The sequence below is a fragment of the Pleurodeles waltl genome, chromosome 9, assembly GCF_031143425.1.
Source record: "Pleurodeles waltl isolate 20211129_DDA chromosome 9, aPleWal1.hap1.20221129, whole genome shotgun sequence".
Classification (NCBI taxonomy): domain Eukaryota; kingdom Metazoa; phylum Chordata; class Amphibia; order Caudata; family Salamandridae; genus Pleurodeles; species Pleurodeles waltl.
In genome coordinates, this window is record NC_090448.1 from 1,099,430,758 (window position 1) to 1,099,453,766 (window position 23,009).

At 42.0% G+C, this 23,009-nt stretch overlaps 1 protein-coding gene across 1 annotated transcript in view; it reads left to right on the forward strand.

Annotated features, from left to right (window-relative positions):
• Positions 1 to 23,009, forward strand: part of MED6 (mediator complex subunit 6) — a 116,456-nt gene that overhangs the window by 90,625 nt on the left and 2,822 nt on the right. The window contains exons 5-6 of the mRNA XM_069208802.1: positions 2,016 to 2,124; positions 16,051 to 16,166. Coding sequence (XP_069064903.1) covers positions 2,016 to 2,124; positions 16,051 to 16,166 — 225 coding nt within the window. The remainder of the gene's footprint in view (positions 1 to 2,015; positions 2,125 to 16,050; positions 16,167 to 23,009) is intronic.

Consider the following 23,009-nt stretch of genomic DNA (forward strand, 5'->3'; position numbering starts at 1 on the left):
CACCATGTGGGAATTGGCGTAGGGACCCTATCCCATGTTTTGTGATTTCCGGGGCAGAAAGGCGATGTCCCCTCTAAGTATACTATGTTGGTTTTTCTATGAGGAAACTGTGCCAGAACCCTATGCCCTTTTGTGCAGTAACCCCCTGACATTCTGATGTTTTGTTGAATTGTAGTCATTGCAGTATTTCAGTACAACAAATTAGGAAAAAAAAACAGATACACTATCATGCAGTCGTATGAAATAGGTGAACCAGTGGAGATAATTATTGTCCCTTTCAGTAGGGAACAGAATTAGTGTATAAATACATACTGGACTGGCTACTCAAGAACTCCAGGGAAAGAACACTGGAGGAAGAAGTAGAAGTCATCTTACTGTATTACCAGCAGCTCTGCATGTGTATTTTAGTTACCTCAGCAGGCCCACCAGCAGCCAGGGACCATACGGCAGGGGAGGGAGTTTGAAAATAAGGTTAGCCTATGACATACCATTGGCCATTGGTTTGACAATAATGAACATAATGTAAGAGAGTTGCTTTGAAATCATATTACAGTATCCGCAGTGTCACAGGTGGGAAGAGAGATACACTGGCATTAGAGTCAGAGTCCAAAGTGACGCTTGCTGATGAGCTTGACAGAGAGGGCTGACGTTTCTATGAACATAGTGAAAGCCATTGTGGTCAGTACTTCTACTATGCCCTCTAGGGCTTGTTGTGGGGAGGGTGCTGCCTTTGAAATAACTCGCTTTGCCTCGGCTGCCTATAGCAACAAGGTAGTCCATGCTACACCCTTTGTGCTCTCTCTGGAGGGGGTGAACGATGTGCGTTGGGGTATTGCTGCTCTAACCAAACCCAGACGGATTTTACTTCATCAAAAATCAGAGAGCGTGATTCATGTACAACCTTCAAGTGGGGCGGAAACAAAAAGGCATGAGCCTTTCGGCTCTCAGCTGTCACTTGATCACCTGAAAGGAGACTCGTCCCCTCTGAACCACCAGAGTGTAGTCAGGGTATAGAGATACTGTTGCATTACCTACCCTTATAATCTTATAGGAGCTACTTCCTTGGCCTTCTGTAGGAGGTGATCACGGTCTCTGTAGTTGAGTAGTTGGGTACAGTTGGCCTTGGTGTCCTCCCCCGGTGTGCCTCCAAGTGGGCACTTTATGAGCACACTCCACAACAAACAGAGACGAGAGGCCTTGAGGGTCAACAGATTTTTGAAGCCATTGATCACTGAAGAGTGTTGGGTTGTGGCCTTCTATGCCCCCAGGGAGGCCCGCTATGCAGTTATTATTACAGCAGGCCCAGCCCTCTGCATCTTCCGACATTGACTCTGGAGTTCCGTTATGGCAGCTGTATTTGAAGACTGCTGGGGAGCCAGTTCCAACAGCGTGTTCAGGCAATATTATTACTTTGATCCTTTTGTTGTGCTATGTATGGTTTGTCTTTTGACCTCTATACACATTACCAGGGTGGTTTCTCACTCAACACTAGAAAGAGTTACACTTGCTATCCTTTACATGTCAGCATCCTCATTATGTGTATGATTGTTGCTTTCAGTGGATGTTTTCCCATTCAGCATCGGGCTCAGCTCCCATCAGTATATGATCCTGTAATGTTATCTCCTACTTGTGTCTGCCTTTTGGTACTTACATGGAAAATGTTTTTTCAGAAAAACAGATATTGTTTTATAAAGAATAGGCTGCAAACGTTCAAATCACTGTCTTTTAGTGTTAGTATCTTAAATGTTTGTATTAGAATCTGAAATTCGATTTGTTTACCAATATACTCTGTGATTTTAAAAGACTGTTTCTAGAACTGGGGAATACGAGCAGTTCACTGTCATTCTGTGTGAAACTTTTAACTTTTAGCCTGAGTGGTGAAAAGCTGGATACCTGAGCATTGTTGCGGTTTGTTTTTCATAGATTTGATTTGTACAGTATGCATGATATCTCTTTTGTGTTACTTGTTGTGTTGTGTAATTCATTGTTTTTACATTTGGTTTGTGCTTCTTCAGCTTGGTGCTGTACATGGTATCCAGTCAGCCTTCGATGAAGCCATGTCCTACTGCAGGTATCACCCTTCCAAAGGGTACTGGTGGCACTTCAAAGACCAGGAAGAGCGAGGTATGTTTCCAGATAATTTGTTTCATTAATGCCTTTTACACTGAAATAACCCATATCACATGCAAAGTTTGTTCTGTTCACCAAGAGCTTGGGGAATTGCTGTCCTTTGGAAGTTGCTACAGAAAACAAATATGAGCTAACATCTAAAAATCATAAGAAAATGGTATTTGCTACTTACAATTTAGTGACCTAACCATAACTTTGGTCCCCGTCATGCACTGCTTATGACTTCATGCATTACATGACATGTTGAATGACATAATTGAAAACATCCCGACGATATCTCAAATGACATTGATGACATCACTGATGAAACCCCTGATGACAACCTCCACGATACTGCTATTCACATTACTCCATAAAAACGTACATAAATTAAAAAACTGAAAGTTGGCAGTAAAGGGCCTGTAGTCATACGGTATAGAATTACTGTGTACACACATATGGCTGTACAAGTTGAGTCTGTGTTTCTATCGGTGTAGGAAGCTCTCCCTCTATATAGTGTACTAAAATTAGGTACACTGTGCAGAGAGTCCAGTAGATCCCCAAAGATGTGCAGAGGCAGAAATAGATAGGTCTAGAGCTCTATTTGTGGTAGTGTCGGCGAGCAGCTAGGCTTTTATATATGATCTGAACCAGAGAACTTCATAATAAGGTAAACAGTTTTTAAAATAAGAATACTTTTCAGTTTCAAAAATCGACAGTGCAATTTTTAGAGTCTCCAATGTTAACCTGTGGCGGGAAACAAAGATGCAGTTTTGCCGGTAAGTACTCAACTTACAATTCCAGTCTTTGGGGTTTTAAGTCTTCAGCAGGCGAGGTTCAGATCAGCACCAAGAGTGCATCCTTAGCAGCACAGAGGTGGCCGGGTGCAGAGTGCCAACACAGGGTCGGGCATCCAATGTTATCCTATGGAGACAGGGGGTAACTGAAGATGCGCTGCTCCGAGGTGAGGTCTGGGTCGATCTCCTGGAGTTGAGGTAAGTACAAGTGGGAGGGGGGCCCAAGGCAGCACCAAACTTACACTCTCAGCGGCACAGAGGCGTCCTGGTGCAGATTGCCAACACAGGGCTGGGCTCCCAATGTCAACCAATGCAGGAGATTACTTTCAGAAACAGCCTGAAGGCTCTGGCCATGGGGCCGGGAGAGGTAAACCCACAGCTGCCCAGGTAAGTTAAGATGCCTGGGGTTGTAGGTACACCAATGGTCTAGCTCTCCAAGGGCTCTTGCTGCAGGGGTGCCTTTTGGTGTCCGAAACAGCTTGCCGGGCAGGTCAGGTTGAGTCCTCGGATTTAGGCTGCAGGCATTGCTGTGGAGACCGGCAGGGGTCAGCCAATGAAGGACTCTGAGTCAGGAGCACTGGGGAACATTCACTGAGCTGGTGGCCCACTTGAACTCGGCCCGTGGGCGTCGGGTGCAGAGGTGGTTCCAGGCGGTGGTTTTACAGTTCCTCAGGTAGACTTCTTTCTTCTTTGGAGTTGTTTATTTTGGACAGGTCCGCCGTCCATGGGAGTTCTTGTTCTTTATTGAAGGCAAGCAGTCCTTCCAAGGCTTTGGTGTTTGTTGGACTGCAGGATCGTCGTCTTCTGGGCGCAGGTTTCTTTGAAGGCTACAGACAGGCCAGTAGGGCTGGGGCTAAGTCAGTTGGTGTCTTCAGTCTTCTCTGCCTGGGGTCTTCTGTTTTGTCAGACTCTTCTTAGGTCGACAGGTATCTGATTCTCAGGTTCAGGGGTTCCACCTAAATACTGAATTTAGAGGCATTACAGCGGTTGCAGGTGGTAGCCAACAGGCTACCCACCTTTAGGGTGACTACACTGTTCCTATGACTACTTCCTTTGGGAAGTGGGCACAGCCCTAACCCTATTGGCCTAATTCTTTTCATGCAAGATGGAGGAATTTAAAAAGTAGAGTCCACCTCAGCTTGTCCACCCTAGGGGTTGGACTGGCATGAAGTGGGCACACCTCCTAATTTACTTAATTTTCCCACCACTTGCTGCTGTCAAAAGTGGAGCTAGGAACTGTTGGTCAGCCTTCTGGAGAGGCCTGGGTCGCCTTTCAAAGATGGCAAGGCCTTTGAAGGCCATTGAAGCTCCCCACCCTGAAATGTCCATCCTGCCTGGGAGTGGAGGGCACACCTCTGCCAGAGCAGGCCTTTGTTCTGAGCCCTCAATAACATTGGCTGTTACCTCAAGGGCCAGAACTCTGTCTTAAGGTGGCTGTACTGGGTTTGACCAGTCAGTGCCACTCTAGGAGTTGGTAGGTTTGCAGGGGGCACCTCTAAGATGCCCTCTGCGTACATGTATTAATAAATCCATCACTGGATTCAGTGAGGGTTTATTAATACGTGATGTTTGATACCAAACATCCCTACTGTCAAGTGAAGGCATCATGTAGCTGGGGAACTCGTAAATAACCAGTGTCGAGCACATGTACTTACAACAGCCTCACTATTCACTTACTATGTCTGAGAATTGACAAAGGCATAGCAGGGGCAAATTTTCTCATGAAGGTATGCCCTAACATGCAGTATAATGCACCCTGCCTTTAGGGCTGAAAGACCTGCTACAGAGGTGACTTGCATATATTGCATGCAGTGTGTATGGGACAGGGCACACAGGCTGTGTGCCATGTTGTGTTTTCATTTTAGGTCTGCACCAAGACACGCAGTCTGCAAAAGCAACACTAGGTGCACTTAGGGGAGAGGGTCCCTGAGCGTGGCATTATCTGCTGCAGCCCTCAGGGTCAGTCCTTTAGTACACCATGACCTAGGTACCTGGGGTACCATTTACTAGGGACTTAAGAGTGGCAACTAAAGGTTTGCAAATTGGGAAAAAACTGCTGTGCAGTTGTAGGGGAAAAAGATCTGGCACTGTGGACCTGTTTAGTAGGGACCCAGTGTACTTTCAGTCGAAGTTGCACCAGAAACCAGGCAAGAAGTGGGGGAATGACCATGTCAAAAGAGGCACTTTCCGACAATTGGGCAACAATGTGTGGTTTATTTCTTATTACATATCAACCTTAGGGAGGGTTCCTTTGCCAGCCCCACACCCCCACCACCTCCCTCTATGACTGGCCTGAGGGTCAGTGTGTGCTGGCTCCTTATACATCCTTACTCACTTTTTCCCAAGACAATGAGAGCAATTCTCAGAGTCCTATAATAGTAGTCGCAACATTTTCTCTAGTGTTGACAACAAACAGATTGTTTCGGCACCACTGGTCTTTTTCTGTATCCGTGCTGCCAGAATGGTTGATAGAGAAGGAAAAATAGCTCCCATGGCCGATGCGAAACAAGTATTTTAATTTGTGGTTCTGCATGGGTACTGTGCCATCAAATGGTCCAGATATATCGTTAAACACTAATGTCTCAAATTGATTTACACCAAATCGGGGATTAGTTGTAAGTTTGTGCCAAATTTGGTATTATTGCATTGAGCTGTTTTTTTTTTTTTTTTTTTTTTTTTTGGCATCTGAGAGCAAACTTTCCTGCGAGAATTAAAAATGGGAAATCACACGTTTGATGGCATGTGTAGCTGTAGATACACATGCTCTGCATACTTCTGCCATCTAGTTTGGGTCCGGAAGGTTGCAAGTTTTTTTTTTTTGTTTTTTTTTTTTTTAAAGGTCTTTCGAGTCCTCTTGCTTGCAATGTGCATGATCCCAGATTCCATGATTGTTTTTTTCTGCTGTCTGCTCCGGTTGTGTTCTCTCTGAGCTCTGGTCTGAGACAGTCCTAGGCCTTTTCGATTCGGGAAAACCTCTCCAAACCCATTGGTATTGTTTTCAATCGCAATATTCTTTGTTACATTGCGTTCCGGGTTCAGAGGAACACTATATATGTGACTTTTTCTATCGAGGCCCTCGGGGGCCACGCCCTTAGGGCAGCCATTCTTCTCCATTCTCTATATCTGAGAATGTAAAACTAATGGAACGGACGAAATTCAGTTTCTGTCCGATGTCACTCCAAATTCCCTCAGACCGATCGACCATCAGGTTTGTAATCTCGGCCTGTCGCCAGAACACCGAGAAGAAGACTGTGATGCCTGCCAGTTGTTCCGGTCGAAGAAAACTCGGCAAGATCAAAGAGCTTGTCGCCGCGAAATGCAGAGGCAAGAATTGTAGGAAACACCCGATATTTTCAGTATTCAAGACATCATGTAGGACACTGAACAGGAGATTCAAGAGGCATCAGCCGCTGAAGAAGAGGCATTTTCGGTCCAAGATTCAGATTCAGAGGCCGAAATGACTATGGAAATAAAGGGGATCCCTCAACATGCAGTGAGTAAACATGTCCCTGCTCCACGCAAAAGACTAACCGGAAACAGAAGTAATCGATTGCTTTCTGGCCATGGGAGGCATCGAAAAGTTGGTTTGGATGCACCGCCCTCAGGCTCGGCACCAAAACATAAATCAGAAACCCCAACTTCCATACCTAGCTGTGTATCGGTGTCTCGGGCACCGAAAACATCAACAGATTCGGTGTCCACTGCTTCAGTGCCGGAAAGACTGCCTCCATCGGCACCAACATCTTTGGTATCGAAAAGCAAACCTGTTTTGGCATCGAGGAAAAAACTCAATCCGAAATCCCTTTTGGAACCAAAAAATCTGCCGGAGCCAATTCTTCTCAAGGTGAAGCAACAGCTCCAAGCCAAACAGTCTCAATTACAATTCCAAACTCATACTGGAAGAGTACTGGTTAAAACTACTCCTAAGGGACAGCTCACTTTTAAGGAGGCTTTAGACCCAACTGAACCTCCGACAAAACAGAAAAGAGTGGACAAGGAACTACAGGAGACTCATTCACCTCTGCCTACATCTCCTCCAGTAATTACCCCTCCACCACCACAAACCCCTTCTCCATAACACTCTACAGAAGACTCACTAGACATATCTCCTTAAGGGTCTGCACACTCGGGTCACAATATTCATGACACTAGTGATGACACATCACATAGGCCTGAAGACATAGATCCATGGTCACAGTATGATGTTGACACATACACCAATGCTGACATAGAGATCTACCCGATAGGCCTTCACCACCAGAGGACACTACATCTTTTCAGGAGTTAGTAGGAAGGGCTGCTACATATCATCAGGTACTCCTCCACAAAGATCCAATACAGGATGACTTTCTATTTGAGGCACTAATGGCCTCTCATAAATCCACACAAAATCTCCCTATGCTTAAGGTAATGTTCAGACATGGTGATATTTTTCAAGATCCAGCTAGGGCTCGCATTGTTACTCCAAGAGTGAAGGAGAAATACACAGCTTCTCCTTCAGATCCAATATACATCAGAAATCACATTCCAGCAGACTCTTTGGTCATCTCCATTGCTAGGAAAAGAGCTAATTTGCAAAATTCTGAGGATGCACCACCTCCTGACAAGGAGAGTAAGCTTATTGACGCATCTGGTAAGCGTGTTGCTGCTCAAGCAGCAAATCACTGACCTATTTCCACATCCTCAGTACAAGGGCAATGCTCTATAGATGAACTCTCCCTTTTCTTCCATATGTGGTTCAGAAACTCAGACAAACCTCTCTCACAATGATGTTAGTGGCACCCACATGGGCAAGACAGCCATGGTTCAACACGCACTAGATCTATCAGCAGTGCACTTGAGAAGCTTCCTCTACACCTGGACCTTCTCACTCAAAACAAAGGCCAAACCAGACAACCATATCCCAAGGACTTGAATCTTGCAATTTGGATCGTAACGTCATAGAATTTAGGTATTTAAATTTACCTCAAGAATGTATGGACATTCTTACAAAGCATGCAAACCAACCACTAGGGTGGAAGCGTTTTGTTCACTACTGTATTTCTCAAAACTGGAACCCTTTCCAGGTGTCTACACAAAATATTATGTTGTACCTTCTTCATTAGCAAAATGTAGCATATACCTCTATATGGTTACATTTAGCAGCTAGAGATGCTTGTCTACAGAACAGACCATGTTCTTCTCGTTTTAGAATCCCTGTCATAAAGGCTTTTATTCAGGGACTAAAAAGGGTAATACCACCAAGACTACCTCCAGTTCCTTCTTGGAATCTGAATATAGTACTCGCCAGACTTATGGGACCACCTTTTCAACCAATACACTCATGTCTTTTACAATTTCTTTTGTGGAATATCGCCTTTTTGGTTGCAGTCACTTCCCTGAGACGTGTAAGTGAGCTTCAGGCATTAACCTTACAAGAACCATTTTTTCAGGTATATAAAGATAAGGTGGTTCTTCGTACTAACCCAACCTTTCTACCCAAGATTGTTTCTCAATTTCATATAAATCAGAGTATTGAATTGGCAGTTTTTTTCCAAACCCTGATTCAGTTGCAGAGAGAGCCTTACACATGTTAGATGTGAAACGAGCACTTATGTTCTATATTGATAGAACAACAAATTTTAGGAAGACAAAACAACTTTATCTTGCTTTTTCTCCACCACTTAAGGGTAACCCTATTACTAAATCTACTAGAGTAAGATGGATTGCTAAATGTATTCAGACTTGCTATGCAAAAGCTGAAAGGCCATTACCTATTACTCCTAGAACACATTCAACATGTATAAAAGGTGCATCTATGGCATGTCAAGGTAACATACCTACAGCTGACATTTGTAAGGCAGCTACGTGGTCAACACTACACACTGTTACTAAACATAGCTTGGACCTTTTAGCACGCCATCAAGCCAGTGTAGGACAGGCAGTGCTAAGTACTCTCAGAATACTGTAACACCCACAAGTTGGCCACCGCTTTTATGGAGGCACTGCTTTCCAGTCTATGCAGAGCATGTGCACCTACAGCTACACATGCCATAGAAAGGAAAATGTTACCCAGTAAGCATTGGTTTGTGGCATGTAGTGCTGTATATTCACATGCCTCCCCGGTCACCTATGGTTGTTACAGTACATAAATACACATCAGGCATGATCATTTCGTTTATCTTTCTTTGTATTACACTCCATTCATCACCGCCTGTGAGAAAACAATCTCAACATGGAGTCGAGGATCATGCGCATTGCAAGTAAGAGGAGGAGGCTCTATGTCCTGTGACGCGAAAGACTTCGAATAAAAAACACTTGCAATTTCTGGACCCAATACTAGATGGCGGAAGTATGCAGAGTATGTGAATCTACAGCACTACACGCCACAAACGGATGCTTACTGGGTAAGTAATATTTTCTTTTGAGGCCTTTCCTTTTGCTTGGCCCCCACTTAAGCCCAGAATGTTCCTTGACGGAGCCAAAGTAAATAGAGATATTTTTGTTTTGAAAAGTTGAATGCAGATTTCTCAAACTGTACCAAAGGTATTGCGAGAACAAAAAATGTGTTTCCTATGGAAAGTCAGATCCACCTATAACTACAGTGGTGCTAGCTCCGACTGCGTAATGCACTTATTGAAAGCTAGATAACATTTCACCTTTAGTTAGTATTAATTATAAATGGTAATGAAACTTGTGTAACAGAAATCACTGCTTTCTCAGTTCTGTATGGTAATCGGCGCTTTCCACCCTCGAATCCTTTTTACAAAGCATTTGAGTGAAAGGATGGTATGGAAAAGTGTCATTTTGAGCAGACACTAGGATGTATGTTTTACAAGGTGACCATGTGAGTTTTAATGTAATACATTAAAATGATACTTTTGCCATGAAGATTATTAAGTTTGCTACATAGTCAGTGGCTTTATTTTTCCATAACTGAAGAGCCGATGGCCTCCTGTCATGTGTGCTCAATAGATGGGAAAGAGCTTTTTAAAGATATCAGTGGCTAGTGTGTTATGTACTTATTTTTACTTCCTGGGCAGGAACTGCGAGTTCAGGCGTGCAGTCGCCCCCCAGCTAGAACTCAGCAGGACCTGAGGTGGCGAGGGCTGCTTTATTGCAGACACAGGATTTCAAGGCCTAAACATGTCTGTGTGCAACAAATGTTACCACAAAGGTGCACAACTGCAGTAAAAAAGGTACATAACCACCCCTTTAGCACCTTTAATACTTGTCAGGTCAAATTGTCATTTTTAGTAAGGTACCCATTAGACATTTTTTTAACTTTGATTGTTTTGACTATTAGGTATCTGTGTGAATGTCCGCTCACTGTGAGCGCAGACTGGTGGGTCTTTTCATGTATCCCCTGGCATTATTAGTATTAGCGGTACCAAACCTCTCGACAATCCTATTGTAAGGAGAGTGCAAAGCTCACATGCTTCAAAGATGAGAGCAGTCCAAGGGTCCCAATAAACTGCACCGGGACAATGAAGGTAACATCAGTGGAACGGTCCTTACATGTAACAGAAGTGAAAGTGTCCTTTACAGGATGTAATGCACATCAGGATAGGTTTAACATGGGCTGCGGCTGTGCAGATTCTTTCAGTTGTACCCTCGTTTCTGTGTACTGTGTAGATGAAGGGCCTTGCATCCCTTCTTCGTGAAACAATTCAACCATTCTTGATGCCACATGCATTTAACAACTTATTGGTGCTAACCCTGCTTTTACTGGTTATCTTAAAGGGAAGTACACCGGTTGGTTAGTCATAAAAATTCAGGTTCCCTTTCTTGTCCTCCAAGGCACAGGTTACTATTGGTGTGGGATGAACTTTGGTTAGACTAACAAATTGTTACTGTGTCGTTGACGATTTACAGTTTTTGATGGCTCCCCTCTTAAACTGAGTAAGAAGCAGATTTTCTGTATTGTTTTATGGGCTGCGTTAACTGTGGAAACCCCGCACAGCCCTGCTGTAATGCTTCAATTAGCATGTTGGTGCCACTCCACTTTAATGCCTCTGCTTGTAAGATTGCTGTAACCTGTCTGCATCCATCTATGCATTCGCCCACCCTGTCATTCAATATCCAGGCATCCATCCATCCATCCTTCCATCCATGCACTACCTAGTTATGCCCTCTCTTGCACCTACAATCTACTCGTGCACTCAGTTAGTCCTTCACCTATCCATGCACTCAATCATTCCTCCAACTGTTTACTCGTTCTCACCCACACACATTTCCCAATTGAGGGAGTAGAACTTGAATTTTAAAAAAAGGCCAGAAGTAATGGCTTTGCCGATTGTCAGAACCCCTTACAGAGGGCCATGGGGCAAGCAGGAGTTACTGGGGCCAACCATGGGGGTTGAGGCCTTTCACTCCTGATGTCCCAGAGCCCGACCTACAATGGATTCTGAGCAACTGGACCAACTATTTTTTCAGCACTTGGGTTAGAGTTGGGGTGGGAGGGGCACAGGGGAAGTGGGATCTATGGGAAGGGTGGGGGGGTGGGGGGGGTGATGAGTGGAAACAAGGGAGTGAGCACGCAGTAGCAGCAATACATCATTGTCCAGCCAAATACTCACTTTTATGAAAAAAAAAAAAAAGGGAAGTACTTTATTTTCTACCAATACAGAGGAGAAATATAAAATTCACAAATAATTACACACCCTTGTAGTCGGGGCTCTAGTGTGACTATGGCAGTTCCACTTCATCCTTGTGATAGTGGTTATTCTTCATTCACTATTGGTACAATCTATATTGTGCCCCTCTAGCGGCCCGAGTCACAAGGTCCACTTTGACTCTAGTGTAAAATCAATAGCGTGCCAGCACTACCGTGCTTCACTAGCAGCAAATTTTCCTGAGGTCAACAGGCCCAAAATTAGTTTTTTCCGCACAGGCAGGTGTGGAGCGTCTCAAGTTTCTAAGCACGCCCTGTCCGCTGGCACTCATAGCAGCTGAGTTCAGGTAAGTCTGTCACACGCAGCCCCTGCAACTGAATTCAGCAGGTGCAGAGTCCCTCACTGATGGTCGCGTTCTTCACGCAACTGTAGGTTCTTTGCGGCTCTTCCTGCAGGTTAAATGTCCGGTTCGTCTCCCAGTGGGGAGTGGTTGCATTGAACCTGTTGCAGGTCTGTTTTCTGGGTGATGGTGCACAGGTGCCCGCATGGCGTCCTCACTTCTCCAGTGGGGGATTGCAGGTCAGGTCTCAGTTCTTCGTACTCCCGATGACCCCTGGCATACAGGGGTCACCATATCTCACAGTACATGGACTCCCACCCAAATGGCACAGTGAAGTCTTCGGCCGCGGCCCTTCCTGATATACAGGGTCTCGGCCTGCCACTGTACAAGGCTACTGCCCTTACTTCACGGCAGTCTTTTACAGCGGCCACATCTGGCATAGAGAATCCCCGACTCAGCAACATGCAGGGGCTCCGGCTCGATCCTCTCAGCGTGGCACATGGCTCACTTCACAGTGACCCTCCCCTGACACATGGGAGGGTGGGGTTGGGAGTTCATCAATTCTATCCTGCACATGGACAACGACCTGAGCAGCGCAGCAGCTGTTACCTCACATCTAACAGAGGGAGTCCTCTCGACAGGATTCCCCACTGGACCTCGCTCCCTCTAGCACTCTCCTCTTCCTCAGCAATGCTGGCCTCCAGGCTTAGGTCTTCCAAAATAGAACCCATGGCCCTCAATGTATTGTGCCATCACCAGTCATACATAATCCCAGTGCATGTATACAGTCAGCTATATGTCCTTCTTGTACCGTGCTACTCGGAGGCACACATACACCCAGCACATACATTTAACATGCACAGCACTACATCATTCAGATATTGTACCACTCATAGGCACACAAGCATACAGCACGTGGATTTATCAAGCATGCACTGCTCAGGTCTACATTGTCCCTATGTTTTACCACTCATAGACACACACAAATCCAGCGCAAGTACACCACTCCTGCGCTGCACAACACTTCTCAATAAACAATGTGAACCAAGAATGCGTTAAGCACAAAGCAGTGGAACTTAAAAAATGATTGAGCCTGGTGGCCTTACTCAAATGGTAAAAGTTAAAAAGGACCCATTCACTGCTACTGATCCCTACACATTATGCTGCCACCACTGCACTTGTGTTGCTTAACTCCTGGTGAAGGCTGTAACCTCTCACCACTATAAGGGTAGCACTTTGAGCGCCCTTTGGTCCAACAAGACCACAATCCGTCAGACAGGCCTATGTCATGGCACACATGCATAATCCCTGTTTGTCTATGTCAACAAAAATAAGTATTGAGGATACAGACATTAGGACAGTTGGGCACTCACTGCAGGCGTGCATGTCCATTACCATACTGATTACTTTTCCGTCCAATACAGATGCTTGTTCTTTTCAATAGGAAGAGTGCAAACTTAAGCACTGTTTGCTGGTGGCCCTTGGAGCCATTTTAACCACAACAAATTAATATTCAATATGGATTTTCATTTTGTGTCTTAAGTTCATATCAGATTTTAGTTTCAGCCAAGAGGTAGTTCCTTTTTATTTCAGTATGTGTGCAACAGTATGGTTGAGCATCGCATTAATTAGAATTTCCACAGGTCTTCGAAATGTCATTCACTATGACATAAACTCAGCATATCTTTGTTAAGAGTGAAGCTTTAAATCAATGGTTTCCTCACAATCAGTATGTAAAATGTTAAACATTGTGAGCACCCGTAAAAAGAGTAGTGGGTTACTGGGGTATTTTCGCTTAACTAATTTAGCCAAAACTTGTATTCAATAGTGCTTTTAATTTGTTACAGTACATTTACGCAATGTAGTGTGGTAAAGAACGACAGGGCCTGCATAAGGCCTCTATTTTAGATTGCTATTTTAAGGTTGAGCGCACAAGCGCTCCGTCCCTGTTGTAATCTCTCTTTGCGCTTGTAACCAAGCCCATGTCAAGCCTGTCACTTGCATTGGTTCGTGGGCTTGCCTTTTAAAATCCGCTTGCGTTCATTCCTACATACAGCATTCCTTTTCCGGTATTTAGCCCTCCTTGAGCGCACCAGCCAACTACTGAAAACTTATGAGGCTCAATGTTTTCAGCCTGGTTTTTGCACTACTTTATCTTTTTACTTTCCATGCAGCACAATCGCGCTGGGTTTTACATGGCGCTATAGCGCTCATTTTTTTTTTCTTTCAATTTGTGTGCCAAGAAAAGTCCGGTTAGGAGTTTACAATGCTAATATCTCTTAACTCGAGCAAATGCAAGACTTGTTGCATTGCAAATGCTTGTTTTAACTTAGCCTTTCTTTCTGGTGGTGACTTTTTACTCAGTTTAAAAAAAAAAATTTTTAACTGATGCGATAATGTACAGAGAAAACACTGTACATGCAGCTTGTACACTCTTTCGGAGGCTACACACACAGAACGCGGTGCCCTCATATTATGATTGTCCGTTGGAGACAGCTCTTTACTTGTAGACAAATCATTGAGTCAGCTTTGTACCTCTGACACAGTAAAATAGGAATGGTGCTTTTATAAAAACTACCTCTTTGCTACATTCGGCAGAGTAGTACTTATGCTGGTATTATCCTGGCACGCCTGTGCTCTGTGACCTAGATGCAGCCCTGCTGAGTCTGACCTCCATCCTGCAAGGGATGATAGCCTGCACTACAACAGACTGACTTTCGGGCTTCCCAGTTCATTTTACACAGGTATGCAGGGTTAGGCTATCCCATTTGATCTGGCAGAGAGTACTCCCACTATGCTATCGAAAGTGACGGTAGTAACAGATAGGAGTGTCACACCATTGTAACATTATCATGGTTACACTGTTTATCTTTTTCTCCAGTTGTGTTAATGCTGGTTGCCGTGCTTTGTTTAATTTGCCTAATAATCTCAGCTCATGTTTTTTTGTACAAGAATACGATGATTACAATAAATGTTTGAAGAGACATTTTCATATATTTCTTGTGTCTCAACTTTGGTACGCAGAGTGACAACAAGTTTAGATCTGTTTCCACAATTTCCTCAGAAACCTGAGTAGTCATGTTTGGGGTTGCAACCATCTAGTCCCTTGGTAAGGTTAGAGGTTCACATGGGGCACTGTGAGCTAGGTCTGAAAAAAGTTATGCCTAGGTACGGTCTTTGGGGTACAGTCTGCAGAAAATGAGGCTAACCCGAAGGATTTATTAGGGTGAACGTTAGTCTGTTCTGAGCTTCTTAAAAACCCTCTGGACTCTACAGTTTTGTACGTGTAGGATTAGGATAATTCAGATTCATATACAGATTAGCCTTGTTCTATGTCACTGAGAGGTTTGGCAAAATAGCCTAATCTTCACATAGAGGCCCACCCATTGTTGCACCAAAACATTTGATTTTCACTAATGAAACCCCCACTTACCTCTTGAGTAATACATGCAAATGAGAGCCTGAATAAAGTGGTCTATCAAGTCCTGTTCAAGAGTACCCTTGCTCTTTGTGCTTGCCAGAGCAATGCTAAGCAACATAAATGTACTTTTTGTATGTGCAAAGATTACTGCAAGATGAAAATCTGCATTCCATCCTTGCCGTCAAGGGGACTGCCGACCTTTGTTAAAATCACCATTTGCATTGTGCTGCGATGCATGCAGATACTTTACTTTGACAAACGTTGATCAGTTTTATTAGCTGTTTTCATGTTTGATTATGCTTTTCTTGGAACCCAATGGCAAACATGATAGCATACTCAGTTCTAATCAATTATCTGTTGAAAGTGTATCAGATGGCATTTTCACATGCACGCAAACAAATTTGGCATGAACGTTACATAGTCATTGAAGCTTAATTTGTGTCCTTGAATTTCCTCTTTCCTATAGTATACTTTGCCAAATTGGGGAATGTGCTCGGTCGGGGAATGGAAGGGGATCAGAAGGGAAGACTGCCTAGCATGATTGGTGTTGGCAGCTCAGGATAACATACAAAAATAAGAAGTAATTTAACATGCCAAGGAGATCTGCAGAAAAAATGAAGATCTTGAAGAGGCTAAATGCAGGTACAATGCCAGCCGAGCTCAGCTAAGAATTCAGGAGAGCAAGAAGTTTGTGCTTGTCTAGTTTCACTAGAACACTTAGGTCAGTAGTGGATTTAAAAGTTGGATTACTTTTTTTGCTTACTTATACGTTACCTGTTTTCTATGCAGATAAAGCTAAACCCAAATCCAAGAAAAAAGAAGAAGCAAGCTCTTTCTTTCAGAGGCAAAGAGTGGACTCATTGCTTCTTGACCTCCGGCAAAAGTTTCCACCCAAATTTGTGCAGGTAACTTACATGTCAGCAAGTCGTGTGCTTGTGGTTCGGGGCTGTTGGTGATCTTCTGGATGATATGGAAACCAATCATCATCTACTGGGTATCCTTTTGAATGTTCGAATTGGATGAGAAACATGGATTTGTAGGGCCTTACTGAGAAGGATACATTAATTGATTTTGGGATGTGCTTGGATGCTTGGAGTGTTTTCCACAAATAGTTGATAATTTGCCTCTGAGTTTGTGGTTTGGGGAGAATTTGAGAAACCTGAATGAGTCAACTGCTCCTGTTAGCAAACCTTTTAGAGCAAATTGGGCTGTTTTCATACTGTGTTATTGCTCTTACTTGGCTAATTAATCTTAAATATTCAAGTTCTTGTTTTTCAATCCTCCACATAACCCTGCTACTAAATTTGAAGACGAGTGTCTTTCACTCATGTTTAGCTGAAGTAGACTTTCAATTCATTCCCCTAGAAATTGTCACATTACTGAATTACAAGGTTGAAGGTTTTTTTTTTTTTTTACCATGACGTGAACGGGGCTACCTCCGTTAAAAGGAATCATGCTCTTGAAATGTAATGGTAGTAGTAGCATTCCTAGAATTACATATTTAGTGATTTCTGGATAATAATGGCATGCTCCTTGAAGAAGCCAATATCTAATAAGGGTTATAAGGCACCTATATTGTGCTCAGGTCAGCATTTTTGCTGGCAGGGTTTTATCCCTGGTACAGTAATTGATTGGTGGGGGCTTGTTACTAGCCCATTACCGGAATAATTAGCAGAGCTTTAGTTTTTGGTATCTGGATTGGAACTGAAATGTGGTCGTCTTCCTACTTTCTTTAACAATACTAAAGTAACAGTGGAATAAAAATTATTGATACTTTGCTTTGAAGAGAACAAAAATAAATATTAAAATATACCTACAAAGGAAGTAAAAACAAATATGAAAAATGCACATGAAATGTTAAAAATGAATACCAAAAAACAGAGTCCTTCTTATGAATGTGATTGTCTATTTAGTTACATAACCCCTTGTCTCGCAATATCCCAGTTGTGTATCTTTTGGTATACTTCATCACTTTTTCAGTCCTAGTAGCCCGGTGCCGGTTAACTACACAGTCACTGAGGATATGTGAAACAGTGGTGTTTCTCACATAATGATGTTGTACAAATGGCAAATTTTAACATAGTAGCTCAGATCAAAGTTTACTAAAATCACTAGGTATGAAATGAGTGCTGCTCTTGACCCTTTGTAAAAGTTATCTAGTCAACTTTTTCCTGTTTGTTGCTTTTTTCTGTCACTAAAACAGTCAGAATGATGTACATTTATGAACATTTTTGATTCAATTAAGTACCTAAAGCTGCCCCACCAAGACTAAAAATAATAGCATAAACATCTTATTAATGCTGGATCTGCTATACATCATTTTTCTCAAGGCAGCATAACCTTTAAATAATGAATGCAATATAGTATACCTCACGCTATAAATTATATTGCATATAACCAAGGAGTTCATTGACCATATAGAAGAAAAGACTGAAGGCCAAGTTCCTTTATAAAGTCATTGAACTGAAGTGGCTTGCCATATCCATTAAATATCCAGAAGAGAGTATTTTATTCCTTGTAATATGTGGTCACACCATCATCCTACCCACAAACCGCTGAAATCCTTAGTGTCTTGCTCTTAATGTTTATTGCAGACAAGAAGATTAAAAGCAGAATCTGTACTGAAAAATCAAACACATCAAAAAGCAGTTACTAATTTTGGGAAAAAGATATTAGAATCAGCTTAGTGCAAGTCAGGTTGTAAAGTGCTGTGATTTGGATTATGCAGATACACGTATAAAACATATCTCCTTTCTGCTGATCACTTTTTATTTTTGGAGAAATATATCAGACGGAAAAGCCAGTTCCCAGCTTGCTGGCCAATGCTACAGTTATAATTGTTGTCCAGAGATTTTCATTTCTGATTTGTGTTTTTGGATCATTAGAGAAGTAATTTAGCTTGGGGAGACATTGCTGATCAGGGCCGTTTTTTTTCTGGTCGATATTTTTAAAGATGGCAGTTGTGCTGCAGTGATTATGTAATAGTTCTGGAATTATGAGACCTATATACTTCATTTTGGCATCAGAACATTGGGTTTGGCCGCCAAGTAGTCTTATAAAGACAGAAAATAACCCCTCATAGCAACCCTTCTGCATTTTTCACAATGGCGGCTGTAATAGAGGAAGAAGAGACAGATCTAGAAATGAAACACATAATGATGGTTTTTAATCCTTTTATGTATACACCAAACAATGTTTATGATCTGAACATGAAAAAAATGTTTATCTCTCCTGTTTTAGACACATTTTAATAGTTCACTTTTATTTATTTGTTTCGGCAATCGCTCGTGGTACATTTGCAGAATGTTGAACATTTAAGGAGATCATATCGACAGGGACATCTTTTTGTAGCACAGGTTTTCCAAGTAGATGTACGTGTAAGTTCTGTGGATAGAGGCTTTAGAAATTTCGTAGGTTTTAGCATCCCATCAATATTTTACCAACCAAATTCACACACATCTTTCCCTACGTATGCACGATCCAGAACATTTACACATCTTCTGATCAAGTAGAACGCTCCTTTAATGTGTCCATGCACAAATTATGACATCAATGGAAGGTCATCTTAGCGGGACTTACCTCTTGAACTCAAATGTATGAGTCAGAACTCATTTTCCACACACGCACAAGGTATCTTTCTATGTCTTAAAAGTTATATTCTTCTTCTGCCTCAGCAAATCCTTTTAGAAACTTTAAGGGTTCATCAGTTAAAGCTCAAAGCTTTGAACACATTTTCCTCATAGTGTCATCATCTGTAAGAATATGTGCCTTGATAGGAACACTTGGCATCTCTGGGTCAAGTTTCTTGTACAGAATATGAAGCAGGATTAACTGTCTTTTCTCGCCTGTTCTATAAAATATACATATATCTCACAATCCTTGACTTATTAGCATATCAAAAAAACAATATGGCCTGTACCTTTTGAATATATCAGGCACCAAACCTTCATTGACAATCATTCCACTTGCAATCATTGGAAATTTAGTGTTCACTGAAGCATCAACAATGTTTTGGGGAGTTAACATCTCCAAGTTTATCTTGTTTGATGTTGATGACCAGAATTTATTAAGTTGCACTGGTATAGGTGTCAAATTTTTGATGCAGGCAAGGTCAGTTGTTCCACTTGTAGACATTTGTCTGATTCTCTCACATTCATTGACAGATAATTCAAGATAACTGTCAAAGACAATGTGCAGTTCTTGCAAAGTGCACACTGACTTTGATATCTGTTGAACAGTCTGAACCACCTCTGAAGTTTTGCATGGATGAAATCTTGACCATTCTCAATTGTGACACATAGTCCACAAAAAAACAGTTTTTAGTGAGGGCACCTTTTCAAATTGAAATTCTTCAGGTGAAAGTTTTTTTCATGCTCTTGTACGAGTTTGTGCTTCACTGGTTTGATTGCGGCATCCCCATCAAATAATGCATTTGTTGGAAGAAGATCATGCAACAGAATGTCCTTTATAAATTCACCCCTTTTTTTTTGTTGCTACATCCATCTCTCTATGTGCTTGGGAAAGTTGTTTTTTGTAACCTGTTTGGATGAAAGTCTTACCATGGCAATTAAAGCTTGAAAGTTTAGCTTTAGTGATTATGTCAAACAGCTTTTTCTCTTTCAATACAAATCTCTTCTGCTTCAGTTCTGCGCCTAATTTCAATTCATGTTCCAGTACATATAGTAGACGTATCTTTATATTGTTATCTACACATTGTTTGTTCACAAAGATGTGTAGTCGCATAGGCTCGGTCATTTCCAAGGGATTTCCTTGCTGCTGCATGAAGTGAAGAAGGCTGTCAACATGTTTATTAAAATGTCCCCTTCTCTGTTCCACAAGTTCGTGGTAAAGAACAGGTTTACAATGGTCCATTAATTTTGAATTTGGCAGGTCTCTTAAAACATGGCAAATAGAAAAGATGTCATGGTAAACTAGCTGCCATTGAGCAACATATTCACTTTTACGTCTCTGACCAACAATTTCCTCCGAGCTTTTCTGTATTCTCTGGATTGTCTGGAACAGTTTCATATCTGGAGTAATAGCATTGATTCCTCCCTCTCTGTCTTTCACTACCAAATGTCTTTGGATAAATTTTCTGTAGAGGTATGGTTTTTCCACCTCTAGCTTCTTCACTCTTTACAAATACCAGGACCCATATCTCAGGTAGTTTATGCTGTTGTTTTTGTTGGAGGAACACAATAATCAGTGACTCCGCAGTCTTCATGTGCAGCTCCGAATCACCTTCCTGATCAGCATGTACCATGTTTTTCACTAGAGCTATCATGTGAAAAACATTTCCCCAGTACTTGCAAAGTTCTGATTTTCTTCATGTTCTTTGATAAACTCCGCAAACTCGGTTTTCCGATTTTGAATTGAGTGTATCGAACATTGCCTGGCTTTGTATTATGTCTTTTGAATGAAGTACACCATGTGCCTTGTTCACGTCTGAGATAAGATATGTAAGACCTAATTTATCATTCTTGTTCCAGAAAGCATCCCAATGCAATGGTTCTATAGCCTCAGATATGATGAGCATACCTTGTAACAAACAAACATAACAAGTTCCCCTCAATACTGACTGTACAGTTTTGCTTCCAAAGATTAATGTCTCAATAAGTGCATTGTCTATGCCACATCCACTGCGATAACTTCCTGCACACCGCAACGCAACTCTTGTCATGTGGAAAACGCCCATTATTGGATAAAGATCATCAGATTTTACTGGATTGGTCATAAAAATGTCAGCTACAATATGGAAAACGCCTTCATCGCAGACAATTGGCAGGATAGGATGGTCTTCAAGTTAAGCACACACATTTTGTTCATTTTTTTAGAGCGCTGTATACTGTTGCGTAGTTTTTGACTGGCGATGGTATTACTGGTAAAAACCCAACCTTCTTCAGTTGGACAGTATTCTGGGAGATCAGAGCATGAATTCCAGCCCCCAGAGGAGCTGGCTTTTCTTCATCCATCAGTCTGCACTGAATAGACAATATGATAAATACATTAAATCAGAGTTGCGGACCGCAGCATCAGATAGGCGAAGAAGATCCATGTCCTCAGCCACTTTGAAACTTTCTGGTGGACTGGGACGTGTTGATGGCTTGTAGTGATTTTGCACACGTTGGCAAGGCAGTTGGGTCATAAGTTTGGCAGCTTCGTTTTTTATGCTTACAGCTGTCACAGCTTGTTTTCCAGCAGCTACTTCATTGATACAGTTTTGAAAAAGCACCATGGCAGTGCCATGTGTGCTGGATGTTCCAGACAGGGAAGAACTGTCTTCAGTATCAAAATTATCAAGAGCAGCAATTGTAAATCCTTTCCTGGTAAAGTGACTTGGAAGTGGACGCTGTCGGATTCCCAAGATTTTACAGCATGACCTGCTAACAAGTTCCTGTTCCGTACTCTATCATTATAACTTGTTGGTACACTAAACCTATTCAAGTGATTAGCTCTCTAATTTTGCACTTGTCATAGATTGCGTGGGCAGTCATCATGTGTAGCAGAGTTTCCTCTTTGCCGTGATGTAATTCATAAAACATGATTTCGAAAAGACAGTATATTTGCACAGCATAGGCCTGTCAGTTCATGAGATTGTCTTCCACTTCTTCGCTAATATCTTCAAAGCCATCATCAATGTTGTCGGCTTCTGTTCCGAACTCATGAACTTTAGTTTATAACAGTTTTGCTTTGCTGATATTAAAACAATGATGTAAAAAATGTTAAGACAACATCAGACATTCTTGTTGACTCCCATGATTTGCGGAGCTCTGGGACATCATAAAATTTGTCATTAAGTCCAAAATCTTTCATGATGTTTCTCAAAATGGTTCCTACTGATTTTACTGCATCTTGTGATCTTCTTTTGGCAGCAAGAACTTCAGTTGCCTCACCAGAAAAATCTTAATTTCATTATTTCGGATCAATGCAGTTTCTTTAGTGTTGACCATTATTTCTCCAATCCCACTCAGCATGAACCTGTAGGCAGCACTCAAGAGTAGCTTTAAAGCTCCATTTGCTTTTTCAGAGAGTGCCAACTTAACTGAAGGCTGGCGGTTACGTTGCTTCTGGGAACTCATTGTACATTTATATTTTCGAATGCATGCAGTTCAGTTGGGCATACAAATCTGCTGCAAGCACATTAACCTTGTTGTTTAGATTAGCTGCTCAGATGAAAACTTCATCTTGGATAAAACACGTTTGCCCTTTGAGACTCACATACTCTGTACTTTGTTCTTTCGTCAATCCCTCTAGCCCTTGTTCTGTCTAAACCACAAATAACACATTGAAAATCCTCTGCTTTCTGATCAGTGTTTGGATTTGGATGAGGGGAAGCCATTGATCTTCTAAGTGTATGGGCACTGGGTTTGGTTTTCGTCACTTTCTCAGAAAACTCAGATTCTTGTTGTAATTCACTGGTTTCTGCAATTTTCTTTGACAATTCTTTTCAAAATATTTGATCCTCTTCACCCATCAGTTTTAATCTTTTGTGAACTTTGTATTGCCATATTTCTGAAGCTTTGCAAACTCTCTTCTATCCAGTGACTGTTAATGTTAGCTTTTCTTTTAGATTAGTTTGGCATTGGACACATTTTTGTTTGTTGAAGGAGTTGTCACATTTTTGTAGTTAGCAACACTCTGTCAGGAGGTAAATATCCTCTGCTACCACCTGCAACGCTAATGTTTACAAATTTAAATCAACAGAAAAGCTGAAACAAAAACAATATTAAAATAAATTATCAATATGA